This window comes from Lepisosteus oculatus, chromosome 6 (assembly GCF_040954835.1).
Source record: "Lepisosteus oculatus isolate fLepOcu1 chromosome 6, fLepOcu1.hap2, whole genome shotgun sequence".
NCBI classification, from domain to species: Eukaryota; Metazoa; Chordata; class Actinopteri; order Semionotiformes; family Lepisosteidae; genus Lepisosteus; species Lepisosteus oculatus.
Window position 1 is genome coordinate 17,931,644 of NC_090701.1, and position 20,877 is coordinate 17,952,520.

The 20,877-nt window shown below is 37.3% G+C and overlaps 1 protein-coding gene across 1 annotated transcript; it reads right to left on the reverse strand.

The window, feature by feature from the left end:
• Positions 1–801: 801 nt before the first annotated feature.
• On the reverse strand, positions 802–20,871 carry riok1 (RIO kinase 1 (yeast)). Its single transcript, XM_006634401.3, has 17 exons — positions 20,712–20,871; positions 18,028–18,232; positions 17,669–17,759; positions 17,000–17,069; positions 16,540–16,582; positions 15,605–15,697; positions 14,947–15,059; positions 13,396–13,476; positions 12,869–12,955; positions 11,031–11,168; positions 9,856–9,959; positions 8,837–8,943; positions 6,965–7,030; positions 6,049–6,168; positions 5,195–5,248; positions 4,414–4,548; positions 802–2,604 (listed from the first exon to the last, which is right to left on the reverse strand). The coding sequence occupies exons 1-17, from the start codon at positions 20,780–20,782 to the stop codon at positions 2,494–2,496; spliced, it is 1,689 nt and encodes a 562-aa protein (XP_006634464.2). The 5' UTR covers positions 20,783–20,871; the 3' UTR covers positions 802–2,493.
• Positions 20,872–20,877: the final 6 nt, after the last annotated feature.

The following is a 20,877-nucleotide window of genomic DNA, read 5'->3' on the forward strand; positions in this document are numbered from 1 at the left end:
ACAGACTTTAAAAAATATAATGGATTGTGGTTGTCTTCCCTGTTTAACAGCATCTAAAACACTACATTGTTTAAAACAGAGACCATGTAGATGCATGATCATTTATAGATCATGTATAACCATCCATGCATAAAATGTATGTCCAAATAATTTTGAATACTGTATTTAGATATCAAATATTACAAAGTTTGGAAAAACTTATGAATAAGTAAATGATTAAAACGTCTTCAAATACGTGCAAAAGCAAATCTTTTTTTTTTACATTTCGCTTTAGAACATTAAATTGTACAAAATTTAAATGACTATTTTCTCATGCTAATAGCCCCAAATGTAGTCTGTAACAAAATCAATTATGTGAACATTTGAACTTGGGTTTAGACCTATTGCTGTTTAGATCTCTTGGCTCTCAATCACATACTGCAGCGTGTTCTTGACTCTCAGACTGGCTGGTTGCTGTTCACTGTGGTGCAGTGTTCATTAAAGTGTGGTGTCCACACTATTGCATTTTATAACTCACTATTTCAGCACCGGATAGAAGGGAGGGTACACCCTGGACAGGATGCCAGTCTGTGACACAGACACACCAGGGCCAATGTTCCCAGAAGTCACTTACCTATCAGTATGTCTTTCAGATGTGAGAGGAAACCAGAGCTCCTGGCGGAAAACTACATGAATTGGGGAAAACCTACAACTCCACACAGACATCACTTATCACTTACCTATTGTATTGTAAAATCCCCTGGATTGGTCCTCTACTAACCCAGGTATAGTGAAACACAAGATGGACATTGATTCAGAAAATGACAGTACATCAATTTTTTATTATTTTCTTAACTGGAGGGTCCTCATGATAACTTAGCACATTAACTGAGATTCGTACCATTTCAGAATGAGATTTATTAACAATTCAAAATGAGGTGTATTAATAATTCAGAATAAGATTACTTTATTCAGAAAAATCATGATGAGTTAGGAGAGAGTAGTTAATGAAGGAGTTCATATAATTTTTCTCTATTCGATAATGTTAGATTAAAACTGTATTATTATACTTTGAAAGTGGTATTTAGGTTTCAAAAAGGTATTCCAAAATTAATTATGACAAATTCTGAAGGTAATGAAACATTAAATCATTTTAAAAATCTATCATTGAGATTATTTATTAAATACATATTTTAATGTTTCTGGACTCTTATATTGAATAGTAGAACATAACAGCCTTACAACTTCATCAGTTCCTACTGCTAGGTCCACTTCAGGCTTACCTGGGAATTCATTTAAATATGCTTTTTTATTTTAAGCAATAACAAAATGTATCAGAAAAAAATGCTGTCCATGATTTCTCTAAACCACACAATAATGTTTTACAACCAGGACATTTCTGAGCCAAGAAATGCCAGTTTGGAGCAATTAAGGTCCAAATTTAGAAGCACAAAATCTCACATCCCAAAATAACCAGGTATTTTCCATGTTCCATGTTTAAAAATGAAGGGGTCAGAACATATTAGCAACTTTTGTGATATACAGCTGCTTTTTTCACATCATTATGATGCATGAAGCATGCAGCATGTGATAATTTAGGGCAACTCTTGAATAACTACAAAAGGAATTCACAACTAACTCATTTTAATAGTGATAACAGGGCCAGAAATCGGAGAAGCGGATTATATCAAGTTACTGCAAATTTCAAGAATATAAAGTTATTAAACCATTACGCTTTTTACCCCAAAGGGAGGCATAATATGCTTGGGAATTGATATGAAAAGTGGTTCATTGTTAAATATGAAAGGAACTGAATGAACTGGTATTTAATTTGAAGTATATGTAGCAAACAGAGCGTTCCCATAATACCTTGTGTACAAACTCTAAACCATTAATTTTCTAAGTTGGGGGAAAAAAATCAAATAAAAAACTACAAAAGAGCATAGTGAAAAGATCCCAGTGTCTGTTTTTTTAAGGTGTTTGATAGCACATGAGAAAAAGGCCCTGTTTTGCTTACACTCTATCACTGAGATTATTTGGGAAGTACTGCTGACAAAGCATTCAGATGCAGCAGGATGTGTATTGATTAAATGCTCAATTTCTCCTTGAAGAACAATGGATCCTGCAAAGGATAAAAACATCCCCATAGGCCCAAGGCAGGCCCTAGTGAGCAGCCACACGATTCCCGAACAACACTTCAAACTGTCTTCTGAAAAGACTGTACACTCCTTCAAGATCTCATTATCTTTTAGGTTCTCATGTCTCAGGATTTGGGAAAGTACCGCATTGCACACGGTATCCTTCTGTGACAGAGAGAGTAAAAAAAACAAGCACATCAAAAGGCTGTATAAATACCTGTGGATTTAGATCCATAATAGCAACTTTCTAATGCTATAAATGGAGAAGGAGGAAAAACAAGCAGTTGTCTTGGAATGTAAGGTGTTACTATTCCCCCTCTGTGACCTGAATGCTAATCCAATGCACCAGCACCCAGCTGTATCGTGGTTGATTCTTCTATCTCCCCTTCTTCATCTTGGCCACCTTCTCTTTCCGTTTCTTGACATGCTTTGGGACCTTGTTCTTCCTCTTCTGTCTCTGAGCGTCCTTCGCCATTTTCTTCCTTTCCTAAAAATGGAAATGGGAAACTGAGCAATTGGAAAATACCTCTGCAGAGCTCTACAGTTCCGAGTAGACAGCGCAAGAGCAGAATGCAGTTTATTCCTCGGCGCTCCGCTCCAGACCTGTCTGTTTACACTGGCTCCCTGTCGGGCTCAAGATGATTTTAAGACCAGTTCATCTGAGTCTTAATCCTAGAAAAACTCAGCTAGAATCTCTCCTGAGGCTGCTGTCTGCTTTTGCTTCAGTTCACATTCGGGGCCTCCTTAGCAGTTAAAAATTCAAATGCTTAAAAGGAAGAACAGGTGCTTTTTCGAATTGCAATATTACACTAGACTATGAGAAAACCAAGGTCATCTCAACTTTTAAATTCAGTTGACTACTTTAAAAAAGGCTGACAAAAAAATCAAAAAGATATTTTAAGACAATTCTTTCTGATTCTGGTGTAATCATTGTGATGATAAGGTGGCGATATCAGTGATGACCTGATTAATGGGATCCCCTAGTGTTTTCAGTCCTGGTCCTGGTGACCCACACACCTGAATTAGATAACTGAAGCCTTCAGTGATATAAGAAATTGCTTCATTGGAATATTTGTATTTTGTTTCTGGTTACAAGTTTGGGATTTTATTTCACTTACAATACAAGGGTTGAAGTTAAAGGCTCCCAGAGCTGGCAACAAACAGTTCAAATTAATCTTCTGACGGTAAGGCAATGCAGGGTTTGATTGTCTAACTGGTGTGTGGGTCCCAGAACCACTGCCCTAGACACTGGGGTTTCACGAAGTTGTAAAAATGAATAGTGTGCCTAACAGAGAAATGTTTTGTTCATTCTTCATCATTGTCTTCAAGTAATCTCTAGCAAGTGTTGCTTTTTCTTTGCCACATTGTGACACTTAATTTAAATTCACTTACTATATATGAAACCATCTTTGTTTTACGCATTCAAACATCATCCACTTGCAGTAGCAATATTCCATTCCACAATTTCAGAATACAGCCATCAAAATGCTGATCACAGCATAGCTGTCAACTTAAATAAATAACAAAACAGCTGCAGCTGTAAAGTACCTTGAATACTAGTACCATGAATGAATCAATAATTACTCAAGGGATGTGCTGTCAACCTGGAACTCTGGGGAGTAGCTTCACCAATTCAACACAATGGATCTGCTCCAATTAGGCCTGTGATGGACCTGGAGAGCTAATGGTAGTATTATTTATAATACCCGTGATGTTTTTTGTGTTTAAATTGGGAATTTGTGTGATGAGAGGTTCCCTGAAACATGGTCTTCCAGCCCAAAAGGTTTCAATTCTAAACAGATGAAATATAGTTTTACACCAATCACATATATTTATTACTTAAAATAGATGAATATGAGTGAGTTTCTGCATTTTGGTCAAATATTGATAAGTGGACTATCCACCCAACCTCTTTAGATAGGAACACTAAATGTTTAACTCAGGCTTCAAAGCGAACTGGGCATTTCTTTTCTCTATAAAATCTTTATGGACCGTGTGAAAAGATTTTGATGTTCACAAAAAAAAAACTCACTTCTAAAAATATTAATTTGGCACTTTCATTAAAACTTCATAAGAATAGTCCTTCCACTTATGCTAGATGGTAAACCTAAAAGAGCCTGATTGGTGTGACCAGTTTAATCAAACTGTCACTACAAAGGGAGATTACAGAAATTCTAAAAAAAAAATCTGGGATTTTACCCCTCCAAAGATAACTCTTCCATACAGAGCTATGATAACATTCAACTAAAGCTAAGCAAAGAAAAGCTATCATTTTTCTCGCATGTTTGAAACACACCTTCTTGTCTAAAGGAGGCTGCTGCTCGTGATCTTTAGGATGACTCTCTTCCTCGGATCCAGAATCTTCACTTCCATCATCCTCAGAGTCAGAGCTACTCTGCTGGGGTTCTGTGCTTTCCAAGAGAGCAGGGACCTGGAGGAACAGAGGAGACACATCTTAGGGCGATCACAACTTGGAAGTCACAAGGACAATAAGAACAAGTGAAAATGTCCTTTCCACATTTTTTCTCAGGTTTTCTGAAATTTTACAATGCATTAGCAAGACCTCATTCAGAATAGTGTGTATAATTGTGGTTACTACAAAACAAAAATATATTTAGTACAGTCCAGTCCATATATATTTACTATACATCAGAGAAGAGCCACGGGGCTCATTCTGGGGCTCAGAGGAATATCCTGTTCTGACAGGCTGAAGGAATAATTTTAGAATCAACACGAGAAGGCTACAAGAGGACCTGATCCAAAAATTCAAAGTCAACTCAATGGGATTTGTCAGAAGCAAAAGTAAAACATCAATCACAGTACACAAGTGAGTGGAAATGCATTTAAATCTCAACAAGCAGAACAGCAGGCACTTTTTATACAAAGGGATATGGGAGTCTGGAACTTACTGCACAGCCTTGTTGCCAAGGCCGATAAAATCGCTTCTTTCAAAAACGTATGGACGAGATCCTCACATCAGTTGGCTACTAGCCGACCAATGAACCAAAGGCCTCCTCTCATTCGTAATCTTTCATACGTTTAAAGAAAGATAAATCAGGCGCAAAGATTTGCGTTACCTTCTGTACTCCAGATAAATCCTTCTTCAATCCTGTCACTGTCTGATATAAGATCTGAAAGAAAACACATCAGCAGTGTCACTGAACCAATTACATCCAGAAAAAAAGTAGCCACAAGAACTAAAGGTTTAAAAAAGAATCAATAACACAGCACAGAGCACTATCATTCATCCTATTTAAATTTGAAAACACCATTATTGTGTGAAATTTCACTTTGATCATGTTTATCTAAAGAATGTAAGATACTGTTTCATGTATTATATACAATATTGTATTGACTTGCATGACGTTCTATACTTGTGTGGCTTCATAGATGAATATGGTGACTGCTCAATTTTTTCCAATAGGTTCTTATACAAAAATATGACATTTTTTCGTATTATAAAAGAAAAACAATGTGAAGGATACTTTGGGGCAAGTAGAGTGGTACAGAAACATCTAAACTATAAAAAAGAGAGCTCTTCCAACCCTCTCCACCTGCCATGCGTCAAGCTAAAATGCTGCAATGTAAAGCAGAATTCTGGTTAACAAAACTAATGTTCAGCTTCTTCCATCGATTTCAGCACAGCAGCAACAGAGTCACCGCCCAGAGATGTCCTCCCACCAACACAGTTGCTATTTAGTCAGAAAGGAGACAGATCTCAGCCACCATACCTAGAGATATTACAGTCGCACTTTTAGATCACTGTGACAACAAGTTATGCAGGGGTAACACTGGTGGTCTTACCAATAATTTGGAACACTACCGTGACTGAAATAAGGCAAGAGATTTGTGGCAATGCAATTGTGACGTGTCCAATTAAAACACACATAAACCTCACACAAATTCTTGAATGCCCTCTCCAAAGACTCACATTGTCATTCTGGACATTGAGAGAGATGTCCTCTTCCTTCATCTTCAGCATGTTATCCACATCTCTCTCATAGTTGCTGACGTCATTGAGTGTTCGAGGAATGTAGGCTTTTTTAAAAACCTGCAGTGTTACAATAAAGGAGAAAAAAAAGACACTGTGTTCGACAGAAATTGCATTTGCTGTATGCATATCTACAGCATTCATATCTATAGAAGTGTTATAGAAGAGCTACATTGTAACAAAACATCCTGATGTGAACTATAGATGGTCTATTAACAGAATATAAAAAAAAAGTACAGAATGGATGCACCACAATTTTGTAATTCAGATCTGGACTGCACCACAAGCCAACACGGAAAATAAAATAAATGTACAATATTTCTTGCTGTTATATATTTTTTTAGAGGCACAACTCCTGTTGTTCAGACTTAATCTTAATTATGTGAATTTTGAAGTGCATGAAGACAGATGCTTCTTTTTATAGCTTGTGTTTTTTTATGATATTTGTGGTGATATTCTGGTCTAGGGTTAGCAACTTTACTAATATAAAACAGATTTCCTGAAGGATCACATAGTTACTTTGCTCCCGAGGAAAAGTACCAGTTCTACGAGAATTCACATTATACATTTTTCAAGAACCACTGCCCATTACTTTGAGACTATTAAAAACTGCATAAATAGTGCTCTTGAATGGCCTTCATCTTGATCGGTGGTTGAGCCAAACAATCCACAGATCACACATTCAGATCTGGGATTTGTCATTATTTGTGGCAAGGAATTCCCCACTTCACAGCAAAAGTCTTCCAACTTCAAAGCCATCTAAAAATTACCACACCATACAACGTTATTTCCTGTGGCTCACAAAACAAAGAGTCCACTCTATGCACAGAAGAAAATCCCAAAATGGAATGGTAACCTCTTCATCAACTCTGTCCTGGTTGGATCTTTCCTCCGATGTTCTTTCAGAAGCTATCTCCATCGCCTGAAACATCACAAGGCAGACAAATCAAATCACACACGGAGATGAAAAATATATTATACCCAACAACCAAAGCTTCTATTTCAGCCAACCTTTCTGTTGTCATTCAACAGATTTTTCACAAGCCTAAGTTTATAACCCCATTCTCAGTAGTACATACAGCAGAGATGCTGCATGTGCAACAAGTGGAATATGTAAAACCATCTGTTTCAGAACTGAAATTGTTCACCATCTGATCTGAACTGACTTTCCCCAGGGGTGTTACTCTGCTTAAGGAGAACGCATGAATCAGGATGCAGTGTGTATATACAGTAATTGTGGAACTGTGCAAGTTCTTTGTGTCAAGTGTATACATGTATTATTAAATTGTCTTTATGTTTTTTTTTGCATAAACATGAAGGTACCAGATTGAACTCCTTGTACACAAACGTCCTTGGCAAATAAGTGACTCTGATTCTGGGTTGGTAAGAATAAAGAATGAAAAACAAGCACTCTACTCTGAGTAACAGTTTATCTGAAAAAAAGTCTAAAATATCAGTTTCTTTTAAAGTTACGGTGCTCTATGTCTGTGCAACAAATCTGAGATAATTATCCTGTAATCAAGAAACCTGTGGAATTAATTTATGAGTCTGGAGAAGCGAATTTACATGGTTACAAAGACCTATATCATAAATCTTTAAACATATACAGCAACAAGTCATTTTTCTAATATTAATTGTAAGCAATTAAAACACTTGTTTACTCGATCAAATTTTGAAATGATTTTTTTTAATTCACACTGTGCCCCCAGGTGTAAAACCAACAGACTCTTTCATTCCCACTGCAATTACACTCTTAAACAATGCAAAGTAACTGCCTTGTTTCTTTACTCCTGTAACACTACTGTATTCCCTTCCCTTTTGGTGTTTATTTGTTATTGTGTTGTGTTTGACTGTGCCATAAAACACATTTCCCCTAGGGGACAATAAAGCTTGAATTAAATTAAATTAAAAATGTAGAAATATAAAATGCCTGGATCTGTGCTTGAGTTGCTTGTGGCAGTGCCTGAGTTTTCCCACAGGTGGCAGCACTTCTGGGAAGTGGCACAAAGCATTTGAACACCCCCACCTCTGCCTTACATTTCTACTGTTCTCTTCGCCTCTGGGTGCAAGTACAAATGTGTGATTCTCTTGAATAACCTCTCAGTTGCACGGAAAAAGCAGATCACACACTTTATGCACAGCAAGAGAAAGAAAGGGCTGTACCAGGACATTGTGGGAAGGGGGTTAAAATACTGTTTGCAGTTTCCTTACAGTCATTTCATTCAAGATTCTGCCACAAGAAACTAGTATACACACTTTCCAGGTATCAGACATTGTTTATTATATAAACTATACTGTATTCAACAGCCACTTCATTTGTCACTTCTGTTCTTTAACGGCAATTAAGATTATTCTTAGTATCATCAAAATTAGGGCAAATTTATACCAATGCCGTGCTACAAACACTGGTCAGCATTTAATTATATTGGTTTGTTCTGTTAGAGGTTTTACACGTGGCTGTCTGCCTATTGTATAAATTTTACTGAGGAAGATCAAGAGCAAAACTGACCCTCAGTTATATGACATACAGACATACTAAAAAGTTTGTTCCAATATTTTGAGTTACATAAATGCTACATATTTGTAAAACACCGACTTTACAAAACTGTTGACTAACTGAAATACGGTTTCTGTTTTGTAAAACGTGTTTTAGAAATACTAATGAACAAAAGAATGTGTTAAAATGTTGGCCATATTTAAAAATTTGAAAGAAAAACTGTGCTCTCACTTTTTCCAAATAATCATCAATGTTGGCGCTGGTGATGGAAGGGTCCGTGACAAACTCAAAGAGCTCTCGTACAGTCATCACGGCAACACCCCGTTTCAAGAAAAAGTCTGATGGAGAAGAAGAAATAAATGGCAACAATGTTAGTCACAAGAAAATAAAAATATAGGAATGCCAGACAGCACACTACATCAAAGCAAATATTTCATGGTTTGTTACTTATTTACAACCTGACCATTAGCTACCAAACAAACACAAACATTTAGCTATTTGAAAAACATCACATTAAAAAAAAACTATTAAACCTGCTGAACTGAAGAGAAACATACTTTTTTTAAAGCAGTTTGTTAAACACCCAATTCTGGGCCTATGTGGTCATTATGACAAAAAGGGGAACGCCAACTCAAGAAAGAACTGCTGATTTTATGAAATGTGTGCATGCTATTTATACTAGAAAGGAAACCACAAGATGAATGGTAAGCTCGCAGGGTATATGCTACTATTCCCATACAATAAAGACTAGGAACTACAGTAACAGGCCACAGATGGCCATGTAACACGCCCAGTGCCCAGGCAGGCTGACACTCAGACCAGCTGTGGAAACACTCTGATAAATCTGATAATAAATCTTAGACTTCCACAAGCTGCTCTGAGCTGCTATACTTTCTGGATTTCAAAAAGCAAGGAGCTACGAAGGCAGCTTGAAGACTGTGTTCCTCTTTCACATTCAACAGACGCACAAGCTGAAGCTGAGTATGGTGGCTTGAGAGTCAAGGTAGGTTCTAGTTCAAGCACAGATGGAAGGCCCCCGTCCTGCACTTAAATCTCCTGTTTGTCCCTTGGAACTGCTCAAGAATTAGAAGCCAGCGATGAAGGTCTGCTTTCTAACAGGAGGTGTGTGTGGAGAGGACTATGTTTTCTCTCATGCTGCAGAAATGTATGGCAGTAGTGGGAAGGTAAAATTGATTAACAAGTGGCAACAGCGAAGTGGTGGAGTGTGGGAAAAAAAGTGCCTTCCCCACCATTAATATTGGTGCAGTCCTTCCGAAGGAACTCCAAGGCATGCGGGTGATCGTGTTCCACAGACTGAGACACGTCGATAATGTAAGCATCTCCGTTATGGTACCTAAAAATACAAGACACCAACGTTTCCTGTACGTTCTTCAGTCATGAGGAAAATTCATGGTTTGAAGTACATCATCACAAGAGAGAAAGTCCTCTCCCATCTAGTGTAGAAAGATGTAAAGCTTCAATGGACTAGAGTGTCCTTGTGACATCACGTACAGAGGTAAATAAAAATCTGTGTTCTTATGTACAGGTCAAACTTTTCCTGTACGTTCTTCAGTCATGAGGAAAATTCATGGTTTGAAGTACATCATCACAAGAAAGTCCTTTTCCATCTAGTGATGAAAGATGTAAAGCTTCAATGGACTAGAGTGTCCTTGTGATATCACGTACAAAGGTAAATAAAAATCTTTGTTCTCATGTACAGATCAAACATCAATAGTGTTGTTCATCACTTAAAGGCATGTTTTTCCCTTTCAGACCTTTACCACAAACTACATTTTCTTACAGTATGCCTCTTGCTATGTACAAAATGCAACTGCCTCTCCTTCTCTTCACCTCTTCACTTTTATGCATCTCTCTGGGTAACTAATATTGTATAATACCAATTCCTTACTATCCATGTTTGCAGGATTTCTACATAGCCAAACATTTCAAAAAGAGTTTGTGTGTTTTGACTGTGCAGAATTTGTTTTAAAAAAGGATTAAATAAGATGAAACAGAAGGTTTTGATTCAAGTCGTTCATCCGTTAACCTTCTTGGATGATTCATTGTCAGCCTTATCTGGCCCTTTCTCAGAATTATACATAATATAACAGAAAGGTGTGTCTGAGACGTAGCTGGAGAAGATTTCCACTATCCCTCAGATCCATGCGACCATTTCAGCACAGAGAGACAGTTTTTCCTTTGGCTCAGAGTAAACAAACATGGATGCACGGCTGGAAATACAATTTCTAAGTAGATACAATCTTGTAAATTAGGCAAAAAAGCAGAGAGAGAAGAGAAAAACTACAGTAGTACTAGGAAATTCTGTAAGTGCTAGTACAGGAAGGTGAAACACAGATCCAGAAACTTGCCTTTAAATGGTGAACAGATGCCTGAAAAGGAAGAAGGATGAAACAAAGAGACTTACAGCATGTTGAATTCACTCAGGTCAGCGTGGACAAGTCTGGCCTCCTGGTACATCCTCCTCATGTGCTGGATGACTTGCAGGTACAGCTCCCTTGCTTTGGACTCCGACAGCTGTACGTTCTTCAACAAAGGTGCTGGCCTGTAATTTTACAAACATCACCACGGTTCCAGTCTGCAGATATCACCTGTTTCCCATTTACAGTCCATCTTATTTGTGTAATGTCCAAATCTAATACCACCCACTATAAAATTCACATTGTTATGCTTTGTTTAAGAAAAAAAGATGCAGACCACAGGTACAAAGGTAACGGACTGTTACTATTTTATATTAACAGTTACAGTGGCCCTGGAGAATTAGCATACCTCATCCAAGTTACTCTGCATGTCCATGTCTCAGAACACAAGAAGACAACCTCACCTTATTTCTCGAATACAAAGCTTGACAGTTGTAACTTTCAAAAGTTATTTTTGCCATTTTATGTGCACTGGTCATGGAATAGATGACCATAGATTGGCTTGTATGGCTTGGTAACAACAGAAAAATGTTACTAGCCAGCTTCGGATTTATGGCAAAAGATACTTTCATAAGATAAAATCACTTTACTGGCTATATACAATTTCTTGTATTAGGAATCTGTCTTTTCGCATACCCCAACTTGCTCTCCATGAGACACACAGACAGGGAGAGAAGCTTGGGGTCAGAGCACAGGGTCAGCCATTTATACTAAAACATTGTTAAAAAGTTTACAAGTCTTTAGTTTCATGCTTTCACATATATTACAATACAAATTTAAAAAGAAAAATCAATCTCTCTAAAACAGTATGGAATTTTCTTCTTTAAGCAGACTCAACAGCTAAAGCACTTTCTTCTTCGGTTCTTTCTAGGTTAACAGGCGATTCTAGACTGCTCGTGCGTGCCTGACAGTCTGGGACTTGCTTCAGTCCTGCCTTGTACCCTGAACGTCTTTAGTAGGCTCTGGGTTGCCAATTCCCTTGAAGTAGCTTTCTGATCATGGATGAACAGAAGATGAAAGATAACTTAAATTAAAGATCTGACTGTGTTTGGTAACAACTTGAAGATCTTAAAGACTACAAAACTTCATCTCCAAAACTGTTGCAATGAAAACAAGAACCAAATTAATGTCACTCAGTACCTTTCTACAGTCTTTTATAAACAAGGCATTTTATCACAATTCAGTATTACTAGAATTTTGAAAATAACTGCTGAGTTTTCTGTTTAAATCTAAAGTTTTGACCAATGACCATTTCCATACAAACCCAATGTAATGTCTTTTTTCATAGAGTTCAATATATCAGTCAACACTCAGAACCAGCACAACCTTGGGATATTTGGGGGAGCCCGAAAACCCCTTTTCTTGAATGCAGCTAAAATGAAATGCCGCCCTGGTCTAACACAAATCTATCCTTTCCACTTGTCTAATATTAATAAACCACACTTAACACCAAGTTCGGTCACAATCCACAAACGCAAAACCCTGATTTTAAAGTAGTAACTATACATGAATAATAGTACCAATAATGTGTTAGGGAATTAAATATCCATCTTGTTTACATTTCGGTACTGATTATGTCACCTCTTCCCATCATGTCGTTTTACCATTCAATTCCATTTTACATGACAAACTGCAGCAGATCAAAGTTTAAATTGGTGTTTAAGTCACAAGTAAAAAGGCGCTAGAATGCCTTCATTCTCAATTGTTAAAACGCCAACAAAAAATTAAGGTTTTTGAGGGTAAGCCAAAGGTCAGCCTAGTAAGTGTCCTTATAGGTAAGGAGGCAGAGAAATCATGAAAAATGTAAAGAAAGGAGAGGACTTACATTTCATTTTTGCCTATGAAGCCCATAACAAGAACATGGCTTCTCAGCATTATTGGTTCTGGACTGGGTATCTGTGCCACCTGCAATCTATAATTTGTAAGTGATCATTTTACAGTTAGTATCAGAAAACACATCTTGTTCTCTTAAACAGGTCAATAGCTCTTACACTTTAACTTTTGGGATTTACACATTCTAATGAAGTAAGTGTCGTTACTGAAGTGGAAAAAAATGCCAGGTGTTAGTCTTCATTCACTCATCACATTATTGTTCCACAAATATATCATATCTGAGTTACAACTGCTTAATTAATTAATGCTATCCACAAATTTCTGAAACTACTGAAGTTCTATGAATTGTGAGCCTGTAAAAGTTAACATAACAATTAATTTTTTTAATAAATATTTTTAAACCACTACTAGAAAATCAAACTTAAAACATACCAGGAGAAGAACATATCCATCACACCAATGGTTAATGGACAAGAGAACTCAGTGGGACAAAGGCTTTGTTCTTTTAAGGATACTCACCTAATTAAGTTTCGCATTTCTTTTTCAGCCCAAGTCCTCACCATTTTTCTAGGATTACCTTTACAATAGCCGTGACGAAACCTAGAGAAATGCAATAGTATAATCGGTAATACATGCACGAAGGTCTTGATTCTAGATTCACTAATATATTCAGCGCAATTTTTACTTATTTATGATTGATTCCCTCTTTTTAGTTTGAGCATTAACCCAACATTAACCAGCAAAAATAAAAGACTAAAGTGAATAAACTAATTTTAGGATGCAAGGCACTAATGTTTATGGCAGTAAATTAATATTATTAAGGCTGAACTCTTTATTATAGTGGTATAAAATGAAAAACATTAGTAATTCATATTCCTTTGCTGACATTTCAAAAACACATTGTACTTCATATTTAAATAACACTTACAATAAAAAAGCCAAATCAAAATTAGGTTGCCCTAGTAAGTTAACAAGCAACTGTAAAATGTACAGTTTCGGTCACCCCTTTATATCATATCACTACAAACCTGACAATCATTTGATGCACATTCCAGTTAGATTGGCTGACATGAAATATGTAGAAATGTTATTCTAGTATTTGCACATTCACAGAAGAAAATACAGATTTGGAGGTGTATGCAGGAGTAACAGGTTTCCTTCTTCACACCACTCAGACTGAAAAAGGGTTCATCCCAGAAAAGGGAGTGAAACATGAATTAAGAAGTCAGAAGTGGAAACTACATGGAAGTGCCTTTAAACTCTGAGAACAGAAAGCACTTCTTAACACAAAGCTATGTGGCAGTATGGAATAAAATACCCAACCAAGTTGCAAAAGCTGAAACTCTGTCAACAAAAGGCTGGATGAGTTCTTCTTATGGCAGATGATTACAGTACTCTTTATATCCTAACTCTCCTAGACCTAGGCACTGCCTTTGATACTTTTAATCATGACATTTTACTCTCCCTTTTTGAGTTTTTGACATCGCTCTTAAACGGTTCAACTCTTATCCGAGTAATTAACGACACCTTGTTTCTCTTGGGGGTTTTAGTTCCGAAACTGGGTTCACTGGGTTTCTTATTCTTGGAGTACCACTGTATGAGCTAGTATTCTATGTCTAGACAATATTTTGTTCAAGTAGCTGTTGAGGTAGCTGTTCCACAGACTTTACAGACTGCATCTGGTACACCATCACGTCCTGAATTCCTGATGAGGACCCAGGAAGAGGTTCGGAGGTTCATTTCAGTTATCTTTCAGCTCATAAACAGGAATACTAGTATGTAAATGACTTATAAAAAGGAAAGTAAATTCTCTAACAATGAGACCTTATTTCATTGCTCATTGAATGTTATACATTACTCTCCTATGTGGGGATTGGTGCTGAGCAAAGACAAAATTGTACAGGTGCTGGCAGGAGCTGAAGTGATCTCTCGGAGACATCTCAGTCAACACTCGAAGTGTCTGCACATTTATGATCAATTTAACTCCATATCATGAAAATTGAGGAAACACTATTATCTTGTAGAGTGCTTTCTTGTCAATGAATATGGAAGATTTGTAAAACAAATTACCTGAATTCTCCACTGACATATTTGTCACGATCTTTGAACAATAAAATGGAGGTTTTGAAGATCTTTATGGCTCTGCTGTCTCCCTGGGAAGTTGTGGCGTGGTACACGTTAGCCTGAATGACAAATTCTGGAGTTAAAGATGATCAGGAAGACCCATGCCTCTGTATGAATGAAAGCTTTTTTATAAAAAAAAAGTTGCACACTAACATAAAAATACCAAGCAACAAACACTCTGTTACCTGACCTGACTTCCTGTTTTTATATTTGACCTTTTCCAAAAAATGCCTCACCAAAGAAGACAACAGCATAATTAAGATTTCTGGGTTGGTTTTGTTCGTTAAATTAACCCTGTAACTTGCATAAGAGGAAACCATTCAAAGTCACCTGAGTTTTGGATGCTGTCTACAAAATCATTAAAACTTTAAATGTTGCTGCTCATGCAATATGTACAAATTATATGAAAAAATGATGCAGTTCAGAAGAGATCGACAGCAATCTGCTACAAGTTATAAATAATGTGACTTTTTTGAGACTTATGCGAAGGTTTAATCACTAATGAAGACACACGGTGGGGAGTAAGTTACAGTTCCTTAATGTATTAACAGTGCGCTCTCCCTTTGCAGAGGGACAAGCCTCTGGACAATAATCAGAATCTCACCTCCTTGCCTGTGCTGATGCAGCCATTGATTTCAGAGAACACGCCTCTGCTCAGCATTTTGAAGAGAATCATGCGAGTTCTTGGATCTAAAACCTGGGAAAAACAACCGATGGGAGAGTCAGGAATTCGTTTTATGCCCAAAACCAGTATACCTCCTGAATCCACGACATTTCTGTTTACAAGCTGGAAAAACGCATAGTACCGGCAGACTAGTCAAAGAAACTCAAAAGGTCAAATGAATGAAAAATATCCAAATGAATAAAGAATGCATAGAGAATGGCCGCAATCCACATGAGTCCTGATTCATACAAAAGCCCTACATAGAACTCAGAAGGCTAGAACAGGCAGGCAGAGATCAAAGTGATACTTCAATCATTCAGGCCATTTTAATAAAGACCAACACTTTGCAATGTCCATTGAAAAAAGGCAGAAAAACAGCCTAAAAAAGTAAAAGAAGACAGGTAAAGTGTAGGGCTGAAAGTAGTCTTAAAAGCCTGCATCCTTGCATTTGACTTTCACAGTATGCTGCATAGTTTCAGAAAACAACATGGTTAAAGGTTGCTGTTGGTGAGATTAACTAATCAACCCAATAAGATCTAAAACTTTCAGGAAATCTTAATTGATGGCTCTATAGGTTAGAGAACATAACTTACATTAGGTTCCCAAGTGGATCATTATTTCATTAACATTATTTCAAAATATCCATACATTTCTAAGACGTAAGGCTCATTTTAGAAGGCTAGCGCTTTTCCAATTTTAGCATCTAGCTACTGAAGACAGAGAAAATGCTCTCTTTTTCTCAGTCTCAGATGTACTTTAAAGCTTAAAACAGCAGAGATCGGTGGGAAAACATAATCCCACTGTTGATATATTCCGAACAATGTACAAGGATTATTAAGGGGCTTACACAAATGATCACTTTGGAAAAAAAATACCTGTTCAACTGTAGCTCTGTCAGATTTGTCCTTAACGCGCCGCCTGCAAAATCATTCAGGAAAATAACATATTTATTCAGCTTACTGATATTTGTTTGCTTACAGTTACACTGCATAAAATTCTTTAGACAGATTCCCTTCTCCAGACACAAATGAATGCTGGTCTACACATGTACTTTCAAATGCTTTTTTCTAAAGAGTATGTGACAGTCAAGCCCCTAAACTTTACGCAAAGCAGTTCAATTGTAATGCAAAGTTGTTTCAGTTATGTCCTTACTAACATGAATTTTAAAATGCAGTTCTGTTCCCTTGTTACTTATTTTACAGTTTTTTAAAACATGAAGCTTACTATAATCTTCGCAACAGTAAATGAGATCCTTAATTTTGAGTTAACTGTATTTTTTGTTATTTCCTAATAAATACTACCAACATCAGTATAAATAATCAATGGTCCACTTACGTGTCAGCTTCTTTTTGTCTCTGCATTTCTGTAACTTTGTTTATGACAGAATCAGCATAGTTGAGTTTATCTGGTTACATAAGAAAAGAACAAATGCAATAATAAACGTTAATGCTGCACAACAGACAGAATGTTGTACTTTCTCAATATCAGATTATATCAAATGCAAAATCTTAATGCAAGCTAAACAAAAATACAGGTATTTCTATCATAAGGCAGAATTATCTGCCTAGAGATTAAGATGCATTATATTAACTAATTATTGAAAATAACATTTGTACCCCCTTTACAAGAAAAGCAGAATTAAAGGTAAAATAATGACAAGATTTTTTTATTCACTGTGTACTTAAAGCTAACATTGAAATGCTCAATTTCAGCTCATTTAACTTTACTTTCTAAAAACAAAGTATAGCGTGATAGTTTTTCAAATACCTTAATAAACAAAATTAGTTTAAAATATTTTCTTATCAAGTTAGTATTTTTGTAATATTAATTTGAAAATTAATATCTTGTAATATAGGGCAATTGTTTTTGCTAAAATTATCTAACTGTACACAGACCATTATACAATATAAATATAACCTGCCCATATTACCTTGGACTTCAATAATGAGGACTGTAATCACATATTCACTGTAGGTTTATAAAACAACAGAAGGTCTTTCTTACCTAGGTTGATTTTATGTTCATATTTTCTCAGTGCCTTGTCTGTTGGAGTTGACATCTTCAGTGATTTATTACTTGGAATCTGTCTGTTTGCCTGTCAAAATCAAACAATCGATAATACAAATTATTTGATTTATTGACTCAATGTAGAAGTTTTATTATATAATATATACCTTATTAACCCACACACACAAGGCAGCTTGTAGAGTCAATTTTACATGTTTCAGTTTATGCCCTGTCAGGATACATTTACAAATGACTTAGGACAAAATTCAATTTGATCAGCCCTATGTTTTACAGATCCCTGGTTATCAATATTTAATACATTTTATACATTGTCTCCACGGCAGCGTATCAACTACCTGTTGGTTGTTCATGCAAAAGGCCGTGTAACGTTTGGTGAGGTCTCCCCCAGCACTATTCCAGTCCCACTCGTCTTCCTCATCCTCTTCATCATCATCATCTTCCTCGCTGCACTCCTCTGTTGTTGAACTCAGCCCCACTCTGCTTAGCTCATTCTCCAGCGCTGGTACTGCCTTAACTTCTGAGGCATCACTTCCATTCTCACTGTATAAGCAAAGCACAGTCTGCTTTCAGAACAATACGCACAGATAGGTATGGAAGTTCCAACCTCTGCTTAAGTTTTACAGTACAAAAAAAGCAGTATTTCCCGATTCATTTCCTCTTTGAGTTTTTGCAAGTGAAACTGGGCTGATGTTCAATAAAAGGGCAACAGGTTAGATTTTACATCAACAGTTTGCTAGGAAGTGTCACAAAATACCAGGTGCTTCACCATTTTGGATTAAAATGTTTAATAGTGATTAAAAACCGGTTTTAATGGTATTTCAAAGGACGGAGTTTAATTAATACAAAGATGACAGGTAAGACCATGTCGCACTCAATAATGAAGATCTCCTGGTTGTTTTTAGTGCGAATGAATGCACCTTCAGAGAGCTTATCACAGAATGACATGCGCTGCTTCAAAAATGAGAAGATTCATCCAGGCCACTGGCTCTGTAAGTGACAGGCTAAACCTTGGAATTCAAGATGGTCAAAACACTGAGCCGTCACATCTATTTGATGCAGGTGGTCAACTGCTTTCAGAATACAATGGCTGCATCACACAAAATTTCAGGAAGCGTGCAAATTGACTATGTGCTTGCAGGCTGTTCAGGGGTAACCCTGGCAGCTAATAGACAAAGTCACTGTTTTCGATGCAACAGGATTATGATGATGTGGTGAAGACTTTCCTCTAACACAAGAATGCCACTGGTTCAACAGTTCTGCAGTTCCTACAACTCCACCTGAAAGTTTCCATTTTCCAGCAGGGCCATGTAAGAGAACTATTTTGAGCTTTTGGTGAGGACAGACTCTTCTCCTGACCTCAGCATGGCAAAACATTTGCAGGACCAATATTGCCAGTGCCACTGACAAGAAACCAGTGTGACCACCCTGCCTTTACCAGCTGCATTCACAGTAGGTGCACAAAAACAGCAGTGCAACATGTCTGTGTCCAAAAGGCTGACCATATCTATGAGCCAATGCTGCTGGGACTGTGTTGATGTCATTTCTATATTGCTGAGAACACTTCATATATTGGAGGAGAATCATACATGTGCATCTGCCTATTATATAGCAGATCTCGAGAAATGAGAATTTGAACAAGCTCAAAGTGATAGTGAACATTGCGTTTAACACCCCTACTCTTTCGAACAGTACTTCCTAGGTAGTTTTTTTAATGAAAGAATAACCAGGATCTCCACTTAACAGCACCGTGTCCCCTGTCACCATACAAAGGCATTGGAAGTTGTGGTCCAGAGGGCAGAGTGTCCACCAGCACCAGTTACAACACAAACCTGGTTTTCCTTGAAGTCTCTATTCCATGGACTGGCCAGGCCCAGACTTGCTCGGCCTCCGAGAGGACCAGACTAATGGTCACACTGCAGTGCTATCAATGCCCAAGAAGGTCATTCCCGACATCCATCCATTTTCTAACTGCTCTACCCAGTACAGGGTCATGGGGGAGCCAGAGACTATACCGGCAAGCAATAAGCGCAAGGAAGGATACACCCTGGACAGGACGTCAGCCTATCACAGGGCAGGCGGACACAAACACAGACACACACCAGGGCCAATTTTCCCAGAAGACAATTAATCTCCCAGTATTTCTTTAGACTGTGGTAGGAAACCAGAGCTCCCAGAGCCAACCCACAAGAACAAGGGGAGAACATACAAACTCCATACAGACAGCACCGAAGGCTCCAGTGCTGTGAGGCTGCAATAGTGACAGTGTCTCGTACCTAACACAAACATTGACATGGTTTCATTCCGACACTGTGATGTTTCATACCGAGAAATGTATCACAAGAACATAAGAAAGTTCCCAAATGAGAGGATGTCACCCCTCGCATGTAGTCCGTTTGGTCGTCAGTAGTTAACTGAATCAAGGATCTCAACCAGCCGTTTCTTAAAAGAAACCTAGGTATCAATAACTTTGAGGAATAGATTGTTTAACACCCCTACACAATTAGGCATAATTTCTATACAACACACAGACTGTATAAAGTAATTGTAATTCAACGTTCGCAGTATATCCTACAAATGGATATAAAACGCCAGTGGGAGTCACGTTTTAAAGTGGAAAAAAAAAACGTGTGCAAGAATGGAGTACTTTCTGGTATTTATTGAAATAATTAAATACCAGTTTTGAAAAAACACGAACACGTTAATTCGGGAGAATTCAACCTTATAATTTGCTGAACGACTCAATGTAATGTAGTTGCAATTTCAATACGCAAATATGCTAAGCACACTGTAACTGTAGAACGTCATCATTCATAACAATTCGTTAGAAATATGAATCTCTTTTAACTGTTGAATATTCTGTTTCACTTATTTAGTCAAATAGTCGTTTGAGCTATTTAATTTGTCTTCAAGCATGTTTGTGTTATGTGGAAGGCCGGGCAGAACTACTGTTGTTCTCGGCAATCATGACGACTACTGCTCAACAGCAGAAATATTTAATTTTACAGAATAGATTACATACCCTTCCGATATTTCGGCATCGTCAAACTGACCCGGAACAACCGTTGTTAATATGTCCGCTGGCTTTGACATGACAAACTAGTCCGTAAGCTACAAAGTACAAATACAGTATTTCACCAGCCACAACCCTAAAACACGTTCCTTCCACAGGGCTAGCAAGAAACACA